Source organism: Danio rerio, chromosome 19, assembly GCF_052040795.2.
Source record: "Danio rerio strain M-AB ecotype USA chromosome 19, GRCz13ab, whole genome shotgun sequence".
Lineage (NCBI taxonomy): Eukaryota > Metazoa > Chordata > Actinopteri > Cypriniformes > Danionidae > Danio > Danio rerio.
Genome location: NC_141039.2, coordinates 6,073,266 through 6,093,224, shown reverse-complemented (window position 1 = coordinate 6,093,224; position 19,959 = coordinate 6,073,266). Strand labels below are relative to the sequence as shown.

Sequence of the window (19,959 nt, the reverse complement as noted above, 5' to 3'; positions counted from 1 at the left end):
AAACACAGTCACTATTTTAAAGCCTTTTGCTTGGGTTTCCATTGGTGTAGCTCAATCAAGTTTGTTGCGTTTTTAACCAATGATCCAACTTCTCTCATGCATAATCCCGGATTCATCACTTTCTGCGCTCACTTTTGCTTCGTCTTTCGACTCCATAACCTGATTTTCCATCGCAATCGGTTTACCTGTTCCCTGCCCTCCCCCTTTCCCCTCTCTCTTTCTCTCTCTTACCCTTTCTCTGCCCATCTTTTGGCTTATCCTTTCATCCCTGATCTCCTTCATCCCCTCCAATCCTCATCTGTTCCTCTTGCAGAGACGGGGGAAGAGACGAGAGAGTTTTTCCACAGGTAAGTTGCATCCTGTCTGTTGGGGAACCTGTGGGAGGCACAGAGAGATACGATTGAAGAGCTGTTTTGTGGACTAAGCAGAAAAGAGACTGAGAGAAAGAGAGAGAGACTTGGAGTAATAGAGAAGACAAGAAGCCTTTGTTGGTAGTGAGGTGAGTTTGTTCGTCGTCTTTTATTAGGTCGTGCAGTGATCTGAACTGGCGAACAAATCTATAAAACTTGGGCTTAAAGAGGATAGTTTACCCAAAAGTGAAAATTCCTTCTCACTTTTCTGATTGGTCGGAACCAATTAGACTTTGTTTTTTTCTTCTGTTGAGGTATTTGGAGGAATGCTGCTAGCCATTGACTTCTAGAGTCTTTTATGTTTCCTATTACGGAAGTCAATGCATACCAGCATTCTACATAATGTCTAGTTTTGTGTTCAATGAAAGAAAAAAACCCATGAAGGCTTAAAACCATTGGGTGTACTATCTCTTTAAGACATTTCCATGCCTTTTTAGTAACTTTGTATGAAAGTATAATGCACAAAAACTCTTAGAATGTGACAAACAGATGCAAAATGCTTAGTAAAATGTGTTAAATAAAAAAAAAAAAAGCATTTTAAGAATATAACTTGTAGTGATCCTAGTTTAATCTTTGGAGAATTACCTGAAACAACCTATCAAGTAATGGTAATTTGGAATTTTGTTTATTTTTATTGATTTCAATTGGTATTTCGAGAATGCACTGAAGATTTTCAGAATCAAATTTGGTCCTTGATACACATTTACTACAGTAATCGCAATTAACTATGCATATAATTGCATTCAACTAGCCCTAAACTTAATCCTCATTGACCTTAAACATGTAGTAAGTAATACTACTTTGCACTTAAATATATGTCAATAATATTTTGGCTTTTATACTAATGCATTCCTCTGGATGTTTGGTTCTAAACAGATCATGAGGTCGCAACTTGTAAACTTGACCAATTTGTAGGATTAAACTAATGCTACAGCTGCTCTTAAGCTTAAAAGTCATGAGATTCATAGCATCCAGACGAACATTCTTGTAAAATCGATCACATAAATCAAACATCGCAGAAGGTATACACTCAAAAAAGGTCATTTCTTCCTCTTTTCATTGCGTTTTGTCTTTGATCTCCGAACCCCGGGTACCAACTGATCTCGTCGCAAAGAGCAGTCGGTAATCGGATGACAGGAGATTTGATAAACCACCCCCCTGGGAGCTCCTGCAGGGGCTTAGACCTTTCTTCTAGCCCTCCTCGGCATCAATAAAACAACTGTGCTCTCATCAAGAGCTGAACTCATCATGATCTTGTAGCTATTATATCATATGATCAATCGATCGTCAGCTACACAATGCAAGATCATGGTTTCTACAGAAGACTAGTCTCTATTTAACAGTCATTTAAGTTAATTAGGATTTCCAGCTTGACAATTTCTCGTAGTTTTCTCGAGGTAAATTCATACGGCGGTCGAGTATCTCCATATAACTTTTTAAACCTTTGATATTTAAGCAGATCTCAGGTTAAGTTGATTACCATTGCATTAGATGCAGATTGCATTGTTGCAGATCTGCCTGCTTTTTTGCACATTACTGTTAACGGGAAGGCTTGATTGCTTCCATATTGAGGATTTTAAATTACCATTAGTCTGATGCAAATACAATTTAGCTTTTTTATTTGAAATTGCATATGTATTCAGTATTTTAATGTGAACAGGAGGCTTCAACGGGACTGGTTCAGTTTTGAAGGACTCATTTGGGAGTTTTCCTTGATGCCTTTTAAGCTGCTTGGTGCAGATGTCAATGTTTGAATAGTACATCTAATTAACGCCTGAGCTGTAAAGCATTTTCTGCTTAGCATTTCCTATAAAATATTAGCAAACTCTTCCAAATCAGATTAATCTCTACAGTTTTTAAATGACACATATCATTCCACTATTTCTGTCTTGCTTAGTGAGATTTTACACTCAGCTTAATTACTGTACAGTGAGTTTTTTTAACATTGAAACAAAGTCAGATTTCAATATAGTCATCAATACTTGATCTCTATTAAGTTTTATACGTATTATTATTAGATCAATACAGGTGATGTAATAGCCTCAAGGCCTAGTTCAGATTTATTTTATTGCATATATAGCCATTTTCAACTAGGATATGACTATATTACTCGTATTAATTTTCGTTTTTTTTTTGTTTTGTTTTTTTGCTTTTAGCTTGTGCTATTAAACACCCCGATCAACAGCAGCCATGGGTGAAATGGAACAGATGAAAAAGGAGGCTGAAGGCCTGAAGACACAGATTGAGGTGAGATTGGTGTTTAGTCTTGTATTTATATCTACTGTCAGGATTGATGAAATGCATGCAGCGAATGATTAAAAACCACTAATAACTTAGGATTTCTGCAGTTGACCTTATTGCATATGAATTTGTAGGAGTTTCACTTTCAGACACAAAATTGTTCTGAACGTATTTGAAGTCAAACAACATGATCTACTGAGGTCATTTTACTAGTATCTGCTCTATTATTTAACACCATGTTTTAACCGTTGGTCCGGCTTGCTTGCAACCTAACTGATACCCTAATGAGCTGTTTTTCTTTATAAGTGTGTGCTTTGTCTGTAGATCACTTGCACCTACATCAGTGCTTTTTAGCACTCTTTAGTAAATCTGGCTCTTTCCACACTTAAATTTGACACAGGAACACAGATTAAAAATAAATCATTAAATGTGAACGATTTGCTAATGTAACAAACTATTGGCTTCCATTTCTAGGCGGCTCGCAAAGCAGCCCATGACACAGACATGGCGGCAGCCGCTGCTGGAGTGGCTCCAGCCCCTCGGGTCCAACTCAAGACCAGAAAGACCCTCAAAGGTCACCTGGCCAAAATCTACGCCATGCATTGGTGTACAGACAACAGGTGAAAGCATCATTCCGAACCAAATCCAGTTACATTCGAGACATGCTAAACTATAGACTATAGAAAGTCATCATACCCCTTTGAAATAATGACTTTATTTGACATACAGCCTGAAATCAAATCACATTTCAGTCTTTGAAATGTTATGCAGCCTTCCCCTAACCTACTACTTTGACTAAAAGTGAGTAAAGGTATTGATTTTCACAAGGTATGATGATTTTCATACTGTATTGAGGGCTTGGTAAAAAAAATAGATAAACATGTCAGAAAGTTAAATATATGTTGCCCTTTGTTGTCACGTGATCTGCTCAACCAGGTTAATAGCTCTCACACAGAAATCAGCTAAACCTTGTGGTCACCTTGAATTAGCTAATTCTTAGTTAGATCAATTATCAGGGTCAGAGGCCTGAAACAGGCTTTAAGCCTTGCTGTGTTCAAGAAGCTGTACTCAACGTGTCTGGGACACAGAAAGATTAAAAGCATTGTAGAAAAATAAGCAATTTGATACAAAAATCTTATGTCCGGTGTTCAGAATAATATATTTTCTTGTTGTCTTTACCACTCTTTCTTCCCTATTTTTTTTAGACTAATGGTCAGTGCATCACAGGATGGCAAACTTCTCATCTGGGATGCTCACTCTGGAAATAAGGTGATTTAAGTGAAGTTTTGTGAAATTTCGAGAGGAGCACGTGCTTATGAATGATAGCACCTGGTGCACATTAGCTAACACTGATTCACCAATCAGACGACTCCTTAACCACTATAAATAACCAGAGTATCTTACTTCAGCCATCTTCGTCTTGAAGAATCCTCCCTTCCACCCCTACTCCTCCCATTTCCTAGTCAGGGCAGCACGGAGGCCTAGTGGTTAGCACCACGGCCGCACAGCAAGAATGTCACCAGCTCGGACACTTCCTGGCCAGGTCGGCATTTCTGTGCGGAATTTGCATATTCTCCTTGTGTTTGCATGGGTTTTCACCGGGCTCTCCGGTAAAAAAAACAACAAAAAAAAACATGTAACATAAGTAAATTGACAAATCTAAATTGACAGCATAGACACTTCATAGCATTAATCTACTTCCATCATTATCAAGCAGGGGGAGTTCTCATGACCTACCTGAACTCGGACTCCCCTCTCACCCTGCAATGGGAGGGAACCCCGTGCTCGAGGATCTCACGAGTTCAGGGCTTTCTCCCGGGACAGTATGCCAAACAAGCTCCATATTCAATCATCAGCTAAGGCCGAACTTTTGAAATATCCATTAAGAAAAGATTAGCAATCATTTTAAGTTATTGTATATTATATAGATTAGCTGTCTATAAATATCGTGGGCTGTGCACAAACAATTGCTTTATTGCTGCTTGTTCAATTGACTTATTTAAAATAAACTAAAACAACACAATTACTGAGTTTTTTGAGGGACAACTTAAATGCCTTATGTTCAATTAACCTAAATGTGTAAAAATCTAATAAGAAAACTTAATTTCTTCATGTTGTAAACAGCATTTTTTACAGTCTACTCTAGTTTATTTTTTTTTTGCTGCTTGTTCAACGACTTATTTAAGATAAGCTAAAACAACACAAGTACTGAGTTTTTTGGGGGGACAGCTTAAATGCTTTATGTTCAATTAACTTAAATTGGTAAAAATCCCCTTAAAAAAACCTTAATTCCTTCATGTTGTAAACAGCAGTTTTTTACAGTCTACGCTCAAAAAAATTATTATTTTTTGCTGCTTGTTCAAACCACTTATTTAAAATAAGCTAAAAAAATACAATTACTGAGGTTTTTGGGGACAACTTAAATGTTTTATGTTCAGTCCACTTGTATTTGTAAAAACATTTATGATAACCTAATTGATTTGTGTTGGGAATTGTGCTGAACCCAGCATTTTTTACAATGTACATCAAACTGTAACAAGCTAAGTCAGCTGTAGCTCTTGCAGGACATATATTTTTGCATTATATCATATACAGCATAAAAAGTGAGTAAACCCATTGCCTTGAAAATGTTGATTTTACTTAAAAACATTTAAGTATTTCTGTTGTAATTGAGAACTGTTAGGTTGACTTAACTAACTTAGTTTTTATAAGTAAGCATGTTGCAGTAATGCATGTTGTTCATTTACACTGTAAAAAATGCTGGGTTCCACTCAATTCCTTTATGTTGTCCCAACACAAATTAAGTTAACTTAATTGTTTTTACAAATGTAAGTGGATTGAACATAAAACAATTGAGTTTTCCTCCCCAAACACTCAAGAATTGTATTGATTTAACGCATTTTAAAAAAGAAGTTTAAACAAGCATCAAAGATTTTTTGAGTCTACTTAGTCATTTGAAGGCAATGAGTTTACTCACGTTTTAAGCCGATCACTTTTTACAGTGTAATGTCCTGTATAAAATTAGGTATTAAAGAAATTATCATCTAAATACATATATTTTTATTTTTAAAGCAGAGGTTTGAACACTAAAACGTGATAACTTACTTTAAAAAAGTGAATAAATTTTTTGCCTTAAAAAGGACACGTAGACTTAATTTTTTTAAATGTGGGTAAATCTATTATTAATCTGTTACAATTAAGTTAACCTAACTTAATATTTAGAATTATCAACATGCACTGTAAAAAATGCTGGCTTCATCGATTTGTGTTGGGACAACATGATGGAATTAAGTTAACTTAATTGTTTTTACAAATGTAAGTGGATTGAACAAAAAACAATTGAGTTGTCCTCCCAAAACACTCAACAATTGTATTGATTTAGCACATTTTAAATAAAAAGTTTAAACAGGCAGCAAAGATTTTTTTGAGTGTACTTAGTCATTTAATGGCAATGAGTTTACTCACGTTTTAAGCCGATCACTTTTTACAGTGTAATGTCCTGTATAAAATTAGGTATTAAAGAAATTATCATCTAAATACATATATTTTTATTTTAAAGCAGAGGTTTGAACACTAAAACGTGATAACTTACTTTAAAAAAGTGAATAAAATCCTTGCCTTAAAAAGGACAAGTCAACTTAATTTTTTAAAAATGTGAGTAAATCTATTATATTTCTGTTACAATTAAGTTAACCTAACTTAATATTTAGAATTATCAACATGCACTGTAAAAAAATGCTGGGTTCCACACAATCGATTTGTGTTGGGACAACACGATGGAATTAAGTTAACTTAATAGTTTTTACAAATGTAAGTAGATTGAACATAAAACAATTAAGTTGTCTTCTCAAAACACTCAAGAATTGTATTGATTTAACACATTTTAAATAAGAAGTTTAAACAAGCAGCAAAGAGTTTTTTGAGTGTACTTAGTCATTTGAAGGCAATGAGTTTACTCACATTTTAAGCCGATCACTTTTTAGTGTAATGTCCTGTGTGAAATTAGGTATTAAAGAAATTATTAACTAAATATACTGTATAAATATTTTTATTTTAAAGGAGAGGTTTGAACACTAAAACGTGATAACTTACTTTTAAAAAGTGAATAAAATCGTTGCCTTAATTTTTTTTTTTTAATGTGAGTATATCTATTATAAATCTCTTACAATTAGGTCAGCCTAACTTAATATTTAGCGTTATCAACATACGCTGTGAAAAATGTTGGGTTCATCGATTTGTTTTGGGACAACACGATGGAATCAAGTTAACCTATTAGTTTTTAGAAATGTAAGTGGATTGAACACAAAACAATTAAGTTGTCTCAAAGAACCCTGCTGTTTAGCTCATTTTAAATAAGTAGTTTGAACAAACAACAAACATAATTTTTGGAGTGTAGTTTATTCATATAATATTTTTAAGGCAACTAATTGCAGCCAACTTGACTTCACCAAGTAGGACATGTTCCTGGATTGACATCTATGTTGATCCCGAAACAACATTCCATTGAGAATTAAGGGAAATGTTTACTGTTTATGTTACGTTCAGGCTTATGGTTTGGTTTATGCACTTCTACATGATTGTTTTCCAACTATTGATCTGATTTGTGGAATAATTTGCAGTTATGGTTGGGTTTAGCGGTAGGGAATAGCTATGGATCACATTTTCCAACAAAATGCTCCAGGATCAACACAGATGTTGATCGCATTATACTTTACAAAATCATGACGTGCTCTAATCGCTTTAAAAGCAATGGATTTACTCACTTTTTTAAAGTAAAGAAATAGCTTTTTACAGAATATAATCAGTTGTGAAAATACTTATTTCTGTCTCTTCAATTCAATTCAAGTTTATTTATATAGCGCTTTTCACAATAATTATTGTTTCAAAGCAGCTTTACAAAAAGCACACATTATTGCATTGTATTCAAAACTAGAAAAGTCAAGGTTATTAGTTACCATAACTTTATTAGTTCCTAATAATATTAACTATTAACTAGCAAATAATAATCAATTATTAACAATAAATATAAATACATATAAATAAATATTTTTAGCAAATAATAAATAATTAATAATTAAATATAATTATATATAAACATAGTTAGCCTGCAGTTATATAGTATGTAGAGTCAATAAGAGCGTAACTGGAATGCTGCATGATATTATTACCAGTTTTAATTAGTTTTGCGATTACATTTGATGATGCACAAATGAAAAAGTTCAATAAAATTCACCATTTTTTTTTTGCTTCTTTCATCAGGTCAATGCTGTTCCCCTGAAGTCCTCATGGGTGATGACCTGTTCATACGCTCCTTCTGGAAATCTCGTGGCCAGCGGCGGACTGGATAACATGTGTACCGTCTACAACTTGAAGACACCCGTAATCAAGACTGTGAAAGAGCTGGATGCTCACACAGGTACAGAACACACCTGAAGATCAAACAAGAGACTTTACTTTCTCGCATACTTGTCTGCAAGTATCTGCCATGTTGTGTCTCTCTATTATTCGTAGGTTACTTGTCCTGTTGCCGTTTCATAAGTGACACTGAGATCGTCACCTCTTCCGGTGACACCACATGGTTTGTGACTATCTTTTACGTTTAAATCAATGGTTTTGTTACAATCTGCTAAAATAGAGAACGCTGAAAGACATGATCCATTGGATTTTACTCACATTTTTAAAGGTAAGGGGTTGCACACAAGTTATCCCTGCTGAAAAATCCAGCTTAAACCAGCCTAGGCTGGTTTTCCAGCCATTTCCAGGCTGGTTTCCAGTCATTTCAAGTCTGGTCTTAGATGGTCAGGCTGGAAAATGACCAGCTAAATCCAGCTAAAGCCAGCTTGACCAGCCTGGTCAAAGCTGGACATAGCTGGTTTTGGCTGGACTCCTAGCCTGGCTAGGCTGATCAAGCTGGTTTTAGCTGGTCATCTCCCAGCCTGACCAGCTAAGACCAGGCTGGAAATGGCTGGAAACCAGCTAAAACCACCCAACCAGCCTAGGCTGGTTTAAGCTGGATTTTTATGCAGGGATATGGGCTGAATTTAAACAAACAAATTAAATTTAGTAATGCTCAACTTAATTTATTTGTTTAAATCCAGTCCATATAAATAGTTCGCAACCACTTCATCACTTCATCTTCGGAGCAGAAATTAACATATTTTAGATGGAATCCAAGAGCTCTCCATTGACAGCAATGGTATAGAGACATTCAAAGTCCAGAAAATAAACCAAAAATGTCTTCAAATGTAATCATACGAAGCTCCAAAAACACTTTTGTGCGCCAAAAACTTTTTTCGCCAATGTTTTCTCTTCCTTGTGTGCACAGGCATATGCATCATATAACTGTGGGTAATACAACATTTGGCCATTAGCACAACATGCAAACATTGTATTGCCTGTAGGAAACGAAACATTCAAGACAGGACATAGATAAAGTCGTTTTTACTGAATTTTTGGTGCACAAAATTGTTGTTGGAGCTTTCTATGATTCCATTTGAAACACTGAAGACACATAGATAATGTTTTTGATTTATTTTCTGGACCATTGCTCCAAATGGAGAATAAAGCCTGATTTATATTTCTGCGTCAAGTGATTGGCGTGACCCACGGCAGGGCCGGAGGGGGACTCTTTTTCAGCCCTGGAGTTTCAAGCCTCAGACCGGCCCACCTCAGTTCACCACTGACTATATTAAAAAAGGTTATTTCCAATTCAGTTTCTAATTACACTATCACGTCTTTTTTGAGAAAAAAGCTCTTTTAGAACTTCAAATGTGCAACAACCCTTACAGTATTATGTCTTGACAATAAAAATGAAAAAAAAAAAATGTTACTTAGACAAGGACCGAACCCAGGTTGGCCGCGTCATAAATTAGCGTACTAACCACTGTACCACAACAACTGTATGATGAATGGTGACTTATCTAGTTATATCATCATTAACCTGCAGGCTGCATCCTGCTCACGAGGCTACGAGAAAATAGATAAAAAGAGCAGAGCTGCGGTAAAATAATAAATAAGAAGGCTGTGGTCAAGTAAATAAATAAATTATTTTTAAAAAGTGTGACTGCTGAGAGCAATAGATTCTGGAACTAGGGACACCGGCCCTCGCGGCCAAAAAACGGACCGGCCCACCGGGAATTCTCCCGGTCCTCCCGATTAGCCAATCCGGGCCTGACCCACGGCAATGCCATGCATTTATACTTCTGTGCACTGTTTGAGTTGCTCTGCAGGAACACTTCCAAACCGCTAGCTGGCAGTGAGGTTTTTATGTTCCTCTGTGTCGAGTTTCTACGCTGGTGTATTGTGTTTTTCTGAACGCTACCTTAGTGTAGAAGTGGCTTAAACTTACTCATTTTGAGGCGGGAAACACTCGCTCCAACGGTTTCGTGCAGCTTTAGGTCCCACCCACACTCATCAGCGCTATTAAGCTGACTAATTACAGAGCTTGCGATACACGTCATTGCGACAGGTAGTTACAATTTCGAAGAGGTGCGTCAGCGTCTGCAATAGCCACAGCAAGGGCTATGCAACCAGGCTGCGCCAGAACATATGCAGAAGTATAAATCAGCCTTAAGAGAGCTTGTGGATTTTATCTAAAAAATATGTTGGATCTAAAGTACTTCTGTTCCTGGATGATGCTTAATGACTAAGGGCTCTATTTTGACAGTCCATGCGCAAAGTGCAAAACGCAGGGCGCAAATGCTTTCAGGGCATGTCAGGACGCGTTTTTGCTAATTTAAGGACGGGAAATCTGCCTTGCGCTTCGGCGCATGGTCTAAAAGGGTTGAGTTCATTTTCTTAATGAGTTATAGGTGTGTTTTAAGAATAAACCAATTAGAGTCTCATCTCCCATTCCCTTTAAGAGTCAGCTGCGTCGCGCCACCAGAGCGCATTCACTATTTACAGGACGCAAAGTAAGTCTAAGTGGAAAAAATGAGCATTTCACTAGCAAACAGTTAACAGTTGACAGTTTTTTAACAGAAAACTGTTAAACAGAGCATCTACCGCGTGAGAATGAGAGATAATGGATCTACTTTCACTTTCGCTCTTGGATAGGGAAACCTTTACGCACAGACATCAATTAGCTTATATATAATTAATTTTGTTTGTTAAGCACAAATATTCGTTTCAAAACTATTTCTAAATTCAGTTCTAATTTCCAGCAAACGAATAAATGAATAATAATAGCAAAATGTGCTCAAAAACCTGAGTTATATCCTAAAACACATGCTGTGCCCCATATGGTCTAAAACCTGACAGGTGGGCAAATCTAAGCTTGTTTTTAATAAAACAAATATAAATATGGATATAATAAATAATACTGCTAATAATAATAACAGTATACAAAAGCAAATTGTTATGAATGAACTGAAAAAGCCTCCCGAGATGAAGAAGACATAAAAGCAGTGATTTTTCATATTTATGTAGGCTAGAAAATAATATGTTTTGTAATATTTTAATCCTTTATATTTATATCCTATATCTATTCTTATTATATCCTATATATATATATCCTTAATATTTACATTTTTTCATATGTAAAGATATTTGCCTATTGCTCTCTTGTGCGTATTAAGCAGTGTGTAAGCGAGGCGCAACTCTGAGCCGGAGTTTAGACCGGGTTAGTTTTGGTCTAATGAAAAATCTATCATAGTTTCTTAAAATAGCAACGCGCCAGCAGTGCGCCTCAGAACGCCTTCCTTTTTAGACCAGAATGCCTATGGGCGCACAAATGAGCACTAATGCATTTGCTATTTAAACAGCGTAGCACAACGCCTCAAAACGACTCTGGCGCCAAGCTGAAACTACCAAAAGACTACTGCGTCACGCCTTGCGCCACACTGCGCCAGGTGTATGATAGGGACCTAACACTTAATGATCTTAACCAACAATTTTTTTTATTTTCGTTTGACGTGTACAGAAAGCTATTATGCTATAACAAAATCTATTTTAAAGCTTGAATATTTCAGTCCCATTCACTTGGATTGCACGGAAGATGCAATTTTAAGTAAATGATGACAATATTTTAATTTTTTGATTGAACTTTCCCTCCAAATGACAGGATTTTCTAATAAAATGAAACCTAAAATCAATGAAAAATCAGCCATTTTATTTTAATTACTGAAGTAAAAAGTCTTTCTTAGCCAATTATTGTTTAGTATGGCAAGCATTTTGACTTTTGCTTAATATCACTAAGGAGTTAGGGGGGCACGGTGGCTCAGTGGTTAGCACTGTCGCCTCACAACAAGAAGGTCGCTGGTTTAAGTCTTGGCTGGGCCAGTTGGAATTTCTGTATGGAGTTTGCATTTTCTCCCTGTGTTGGAGTGGGTTTCCTCCGGGTGCTCCAGTTTCCCCCACAGTCCAAAGACATGCGCTACAAGTGAATTGGATAAACTAAAAGTGGTGAAGGAGTTTTTCCCCAGTAATTGGTTGCGACTGGAAGGACGTAAAACATTTGGCGACCTCTGAAATAGAGGCTAAGCCGAAGGAAAATGAATTTATAAAGAGTGAAAAAAACAAATACATGCAAAACAAAATGAATGCCTGTGGCTCCTAACGAAAAGTGTGGATTAAAGTTAATAATGCTGTAAATAAGGATGTCAATGGACCAAAACGTCATAGCTTGGCAACCAATCAGAAAACATGCCTTGTGCTCTAATTCCTTCAATTTCTTCACATTTGTTTTCCAGTGCACTGTGGGATTTGGAGACTGGAAAGCAAAAGACGGTTTTCCTGAACCACATTGGCGACTGCATGTGTCTGTCTCTGTCCCCCGACAACAACATGTTCATTTCTGGAGCTTGCGACTCTCTGGCCAAGCTGTGGGACATCAGAGATGGCCAGTGCAAGCAGACCTTCCAGGGTCACACAAGTGACATCAATGCCATCTCAGTAAGTTTAACGCCAAATATTTCAGAAAACGCTGAAGGGTTGCAGCACAGTATGGGTCTTCAGTGGTTCATTAGTAGTTATATGGAGCTCCAAGAGCAATTTTGTAGCACTAATGGCCATGTGTTGTCATTAAGGAACACAAATGAACGTATTTTAGATGAAATCCGAGAGCTTTCTCCTTCTACATATACAGTAATGGTTCAGAAAAGTCCAGAAAAGGAATCAAAAACATTGTCAAATTTTAAGTGTTTTCTTCAGTGGTTCAACTGTAATCAAATGAAGCTCCAAGAACAATTTGTGCACCAAATAATCAGTAAAAAGGATTTTGTCCATCCATGTCCTTTCTTGCATGTTTCATTTACTACCAGCTATACAATATTTGCGTGCTGCACTAATGACCATGTGGTGTATTACCCATAGTGATATGATGCATATGCTTGGCATTGGCAAAAAAAAGTCTTTTTTTACAAGTTTTCTAGAGCAAAAAAGGGTTTTCGGAGCTTCATATGATTTTTTTAAATACATTTTTGGTTTCTTTTCTGGTTTCTGGTTCCTTTCTATGTTTCCATCCAAAGATACCGATTAAAATTTTGACGCAAAATCAAAATATCACATAAAACATTTACGAATAAAGCACTGTTTCCATCCAATGAGTCAAAGAGAACTAAATTTTCACTTCCTGATTAACTGGCACCAAATATCAAAACATTAAATAAAATTTGCTTAGGTAGGAGAAGCCACTGTGGGCCTTTTTTTCCTTTATAATAAGTGAAGTTTCGAGAGGAGCATGTGATATGATCACGGCTGGTCTCCCATATGTAATCATTAGCATTCCAATCGGATCATTCCCGACTCACAATAAATCTCCCAACTAGTATTACTCCCTTATCTTCGTTTTGAAGAGTCCCCCCACAGTGGTGCCCCCAGAAAATGTTTAGGGGTGGCAAGAAGAGGCCGCACCAAGTCTTGCAGTGGCGCACACACACACACACACACACACACACACACACACACACACACACACACACACACACACACACACACACACACACACAAAAATAATTCAGTGTGATGTTATATTTTTGTTTCGGGTAAATAAAATAATGTGGTCTTAATTCATTTAATTTATTACTCTTTAAAAACTCTATTAATCTTTTAAAAAAATCAATAAATTTAAATTCAATAAATAAAAAAATCTATTTTAGTTTAAAACACCTGTCATATACATACACACACACACACACACACATATATATATATATATATATATATATATATATATATATATATATATATATATATATATATATATATATATATATATATATATAAATAAATAATCAGTTAATTTCGCATACTTTTATTGTACAGCATAGAGTATGTCATGTCTATAATTAATGAAGAATAATAAATGAATTAATAAAACAAACAAATGAAGAAAAGGCATTACTATATACACACACACTGACTATACAGACTCTAATAATATAATTAATTCATATTTATTTTTGAGCCACATCATTATTATTATTGATACAGCTTCTTCTATTGATGTACCTTAAGGTAAATAACAAATTGCCATTGCTTTCTATTGAAGGTGTGTGCGTGCTGTCAACGATGATGGGGGGAGGTAGGGGTGAATCAGCTACATCAGTGGCACCAATCAATCCACAATATTTTAGTGGCTGCTATTTATTTATTGAAATATTGTGAATTTACGCAAGTACATTTGAATTAATAATGTCAACAGCAAAATCATACTGTGGCCAGAGTTTTCACAGGGGTGGCCTGGCCACTTCTTGAAAGCACCCCTGTCCCCCATCCATCCTTCTTTACTAGGGAGAGCTATCAAGAACTACCTGATTTCATATCCCCTGACATGCTTAATTATCTCAGATCTCAAGGTTTTCTCCTGGGACAGCATGCCAAACCTACTAATATTACCAAGTAATATCTAAGCGCGAACTCTTGAAATGACTTACAATGATAGAACGCAATGAATGTGTGTGGCTTTTGGAGATTTTCTTTTTGGAGGTGATAATACTGAACCACTTTGATGACAGACTTTGGCTGAGGTATTTTAGAATGACCAAAACAACCTTTAAGATGTCTTACAATGTAATCGCGCCACAGATGCTGTCTCGTGGTGGCCATTTTGTTATCACATGATCTGTAAAAACAAATTTCGATACGCATGCTGGACTTTATTCAGTTAATGAGTGTTTCCGTCCTGGTTTATGCGCATTTCTTATTATCATTATCAAATAAAAAGTTTATCCTGAAAGTGTATCCTATTTTACGTGCATTTTTAAAATGCATGCACATCTTGACATCTCCATTAAGCATTTTTTAATGTTGATATTTCAAAATTTGCATTAAAAAGGGTGGATGTAAATCTAGTAACGATAATGATGACATTAACTTTCCAACAGTTTCCAAGATTTGAGTTTTTACAATGGGCTCTATGCACAGCTAGTGTTTTTCAGCCAGCGATGAACTTCCAATGAAAAGTTTCTGTGACTATTTTTAATTTAATAAGGTTCTTTTCATTTAATAAGCATTCATTTAGCTGTTCAACCGTGAAACAAGATGAAAGACGTGTAAACGCTAGCACCATCACTCCATTGAAAACACTGGAGTAAAATAAATGACCAAATTTTGATGACTGTGTCAAAAGTGGAATTTAATGCAGTGCTTCTTGTCCGGTCTGAGACCCCCTTTATATGTATAACAATCAGGGGGTGAAGATCATTGATTTTTAAAGAAATTTTGTAACTGAAGCGTAAGCAATTGTGCTAGCTGACTGAAAATTAAAAGTCTGTGTGCCCAGCAAAGCTTACAAGTCTAAATCTTCCTCTTTCTGCAGTTCTTACCCTCTGCCACTGCGTTCATCACTGGCTCGGATGACTGCACATGCAAGATGTACGATATTCGCGCCGATCAAGAAGTGATCTGCTACCAGGATTCAGCCCTGAACAGTGGAGTTACATCAGTGGCTCTCTCCGTGTCTGGACGCCTCATCTTTGCTGGTTATGATGACTTCAACTGCAATATTTGGGACTCACTAAAGGGCGAGAAAGTTGGTGAGTTGAAAGTTTAATAAAGACCCTTTCGAAGGAAATCAAATCACTTGGCGTCATCAAGATAGTTTCATGTCAATGATGGCTATATGAAACCACCCAGATGCTTTATGACTGACATGTAAAGCAACCAATCAAGTTAATTTTGTTGAATAGCAGTACTGGTGTCTTGAAATCTAACAATGATGCACTACACATACTTTCAAGAACCCACAATGTATTATGATGATTGTCACAGCTGTAAACATGATGGATTTCTTAATACATTCAAAGAGGTTTGCCATCATGCATCATGCACACACTTGTCTTGGAAACCCTATAGAATTCAACCAATGAGATGATGACTTTAAAACTTTGGTGTTTCCAAAATTGTATCCATCTGACATTTCGGACCCATGGTCCATGGCCATGAAGTCTGAGCATGAGACTTATATTTAATGGCAGATATTTTTAATCATCCAAAAATTGTCACCTTAGAAATGTAGAGATGTAGATGCTTTTCTTCCAATTATTCATTTAAATACTGAAATTGTAAATGTTTTTTATAAATTGAGAAGAAAAAAAACTAGAACTGTACAAAGAAATAAGTCAAATAAAAGATAATGTCTCAATTTTAATTCTGTGTCAGAAACAGGCTTCTAATCAGGCCTCTATTTATTTTCAAAGGCATATTATAGATATTACTGACACCAATTAATCCACAAAGGGTTTTTATATCCTTTTTGACTTCATAATATTAAATCAGAATGTTTTAACCTTCTGTTCCACAGCTTAATCAATCAATCAATTAGATAAATAAAATCAATATGTACAATTCTTATTGATTTTTAACTGGACTATTGATGTGTTTATTGTATTATACAATTAAACATTTAATTCAAACAACATCCCCTCCCTTTTTAACAGTATCTTTCCTTTGATTGAGGTTTACTACTTCAAGGGGGGCGGGATTAACATGTCACTCGCATGAGATCCACCAGTAACAAACCACCAATCAAACCCTGCCTTAATATTAGCATTGCCGGCAGCTAGCTCTCGGCAACTGTCACATGGTCGCCCACTGTGCCCGGTCAGTACCTGGATGGGAGACCACATGGGAAAGCTAGGTTGCTGCCGGAAGTTGTGTTAGTGAGACCCACAGGGGGCGCTCAACCTGCAGTCTGTGTGGGTCCTAACGCCCCAGGATATTGATAGGGACTCTATACTTCTTATGATGTTAAACTGAGGTCCTGACTCTCTGTCTTTGTTAAAAATCTCAGGATGCCCTTTGAAAAAGAGTAGGGGTTAAACCCTGGCATTCTGGCCAAATTTGTCCAGTGGCCTCCTAACCACCCCTATACCATATATCAATCAGCTGGTGTGTGGTGTGCTGTCTGGCACAATATGGCTGCCGTTGTGTCATCCAGGTGGATGCTGCACAATGGTGGTGGATGAGGAAATTCCCCCCAATGTGTAAAGCATTTTGAGTGTCCAGAAAAGCGCTATATAAATGTAAGGAATTATTATTATTATTATTATTATTATTATTATTATTATTATTATTATTATTAATATAAAAAGTAAATATTTTTTAAAAAGCAGCTTTAAGCCACGATCACGCTGCATTTTTTGCCCCATAGACTTCCGTTCATACACAAGCGAATGCGCCAAACCAGAAACACAAGCTTGTGCGACAAGTTTCACAGTTCACTGCATTGCAAAGTTCAAGCTTGGTGAACTCTGACCTGCGAAATTGCATAACATGACTGTGTGCAACCAATCGAAGATCAAAACATGACCTCTCTGGACAGAGATTTCAAATATGGAGCAAACGTTTGCTTTTTTGATGTCTAATCATCTTGCTTAATCCCGCCCCTTTTTGCAGCTCCGTACGACAGACTTTCGCATGCTCAAACACTAGTGTGATGGTGGCTTTACTCAGCTATATAACACAATAATGAAGAAAAGACTTCTGTTTAAAGTCTTAAGCAGGTCGTACACCAGAAGCGCCGCGCAACACGGCGCGTACATGACAGTTTAAAGTATAGCAGGTCCCACACTAGAAGCGCTGCTCGGCGCCGCGACACAGCGCAAACATGACAGTTTAAAGTATCACACACCAGACGCGCACATTCGAATGATATTTAACATGAAACTAATCAGATGGCGCTCTGTGGCGCGGCTGAAAAATGAATTGCGTCCTGAGCCGTGGCCGGGCGCCGCCGACAGCCGCCGACTTGCGGCGCCTTTGTGTGTATCCTGATAGAAACCTATGTTTAGAATTCTAAAATACATGGCGCTGTGTGGTGCTGCGCGGCGCACCACCGAGCGGCGCTTCTGGTGTGCGACCTGCTTTATTCACACTACGAGCGACTCGCAGCGGCAAAGCGACAAGCACCCGGTTATTTCAGCGGAGGGTGAGCGACTTCCGGCGAACCCCGTAAAAATGAGCGACAGCAAGCGTTGGCGAGCAGCGAGTCGTGTCGAGCTTGGGAATCCTTTAACTTTATGCAAATGAAGAGTGACTTTGTTGAGCGACAGCCAATAAGAGCACCAGTAGAGCTCACGTGATCCTCTCTCAGCTCGCTCAGAGGGTGGTTGTATTCTCTGTGCTGTAGACCTACACAGGCCTGTGATTGCAGTAGGTCGTCACCCAGGGGGGGGGTGAATGGGCGTTGTCAGGCATTGCCGAACTGCATTGTGGATCCGTCGGCACCTCTTCAGTGGTGTTTTGCTACAGAAGTTAGAAATTTCTCAACTTTTCAAGCGCAGACGAAGCGTCAGCCAATCAGATCGCTGCATGCAAATACACCCACTTAGACAGTAGCTGATTTTTGACTAATTTCATTGGTTGACAAAAATTTGCCTCTACTTTCCCCACATCTCAAAAGTCTTGCTATGTATTTTTCTCTCAACGTTGCATTACTGAGAAACAATCTATCGTGCAATAAATAAATAAATTAGTATTTTCACGGTACGTAATCTAGGGTTTCTCAACCACGTTCCTGGAGGACCACCAGCTCTGCACATTTCCATGTCCCCTTAACCAAACACACCATATTCAGATCATCAGCTCATTAGCAGAGACTGAAAGACCAGTAACGGGTGTGCCAGACAAAACAAGCAGTGCTGGTGGTCCTCCAGGAACGTGGTTGAGAAACACCGATCTAATGTAAAGATCTGTAGCTACTTCGGTTTCATTAAAACTCAAATACATGCGCATTAGGAACTAGGATCTTCTTACATACTGTTTTTCCTCTCTCTCTCTAGGTGTGCTTTCTGGCCATGACAACAGGGTGAGCTGCACCGGTGTACCAGGAGATGGCATGTGTGTGTGCACTGGCTCATGGGACAGCTTCTTGAAGATCTGGAACTGAGCCGGATCCTGTCATAAGACAAGAACAAGAAAGAAAGGATAAGGAGAAGGTCGAGAAAGAGGAAGAAAAAACGGTCTAAGCAACAAAGAAGCACACAAAGGTCCAGCTGAATGTGTGGGGATCTCCGGAAGACTGGCTGTTATTAGAATATATAAATGGATTATTTAATTGTAAACATGTAAGTTGCAACTAACAGGAAGTTTGCATTAATGTTATCAAAAAAACGCGACACTCTTGTGACAACAATACGGTGACTTGAATTTATAGTGTTTCTGACAGCTTAAAAAAATAACTAAATAACTAATTGATCATTTAAGAATGAACAAAATAGCATACAATATTTTTTTAGGTGAAAGTTTGCATATTTTTATTTATTAGACGCGATGCTAGAATGCAGAAGAAATTGTACAGTTACTTTTTTTCCAACAAACCACACTGACTGTCTGAGATCTGATGTTGGTGGCTATATTTTGTTTTCATTTCTAACAATCTTTCCCCCTTCAAAATGGCACGATATGATAAAAGAGCAAATTTTAAAATGTATTTACTTCTTTCCTCCTATTGTAGGACTTTTACATGCCAGACAGTTCCTCTTAAATATTGCAGTGGTTACTTGAATACCTTTCTAATAAACATAGTGTTCTGCATTAAACAATACTTTAGTGTGTGTGCAGTGTGTGTCTGTAAAGCTCTGAGCTGTGAAAATGGGTGTTTTTAAGCCATTTTATGACGACTGTCAGCTAGGGCTGCACAATATTGATGTTTTTTTTTCTCTGTGATCTATATTGCAATATGAATACAATTTATCTATATGGAAAGTCATTCATTTAGATTGATCTGGATGATGTTGAAGGGGAGTGAAACGTGCAAGTCTATATATTATTTTATATTTTATATTGTTTATTATACACAGTTGAATTATTAGCCCTCTTTGAATTTTTTTTTTTTTGTTTTGTTTTTTAAATATTTTCCAAACGATGT

The 19,959-nt window shown here is 37.0% G+C and overlaps 1 protein-coding gene across 6 annotated transcripts; it reads left to right on the top strand.

Moving 5' to 3' along the window:
- Window positions 1–289: 289 nt before the first annotated feature.
- On the top strand, window positions 290–19,635 carry gnb3b (guanine nucleotide binding protein (G protein), beta polypeptide 3b). Of its 6 annotated transcripts, none has more exons than XM_087294284.1 (9): window positions 290–347; window positions 2,567–2,657; window positions 3,126–3,271; window positions 3,857–3,920; window positions 7,911–8,067; window positions 8,163–8,229; window positions 12,341–12,542; window positions 15,409–15,625; window positions 18,872–19,635. In XM_087294284.1, exons 2-9 carry the CDS (start codon window positions 2,601–2,603, stop codon window positions 18,976–18,978), a joined length of 1,017 nt encoding a protein of 338 aa, XP_087150410.1. In that variant the 5' UTR covers window positions 290–347; window positions 2,567–2,600; the 3' UTR covers window positions 18,979–19,635. The 6 variants fall into 6 exon arrangements, 4 of the variants coding, with proteins under 4 accessions (XP_087150410.1, XP_087150411.1, NP_998367.1 ...); XM_087294285.1 differs by having other exon boundaries at window positions 290–1,807; NM_213202.1 differs by lacking the exon at window positions 290–347 and adding an exon at window positions 352–499 and having other exon boundaries at window positions 18,872–19,633.
- The last annotated feature ends 324 nt before the right edge of the window (window positions 19,636–19,959 follow it).

Bases quoted from the DNA above. Each gene is read 5' to 3' on its own strand.
- gnb3b (XM_087294284.1), top strand. From the start codon at position 2,601: ATGGGTGAAATGGAACAGATGAAAAAGGAGGCTGAAGGCCTGAAGACA. The intron at 8,068-8,162 runs GTACAGAACACA...TATTATTCGTAG, and splicing joins AGAGCTGGATGCTCACACAG to GTTACTTGTCCTGTTGCCGT. The intron at 8,230-12,340 runs GTTTGTGACTAT...TTTGTTTTCCAG, and splicing joins TCTTCCGGTGACACCACATG to TGCACTGTGGGATTTGGAGA.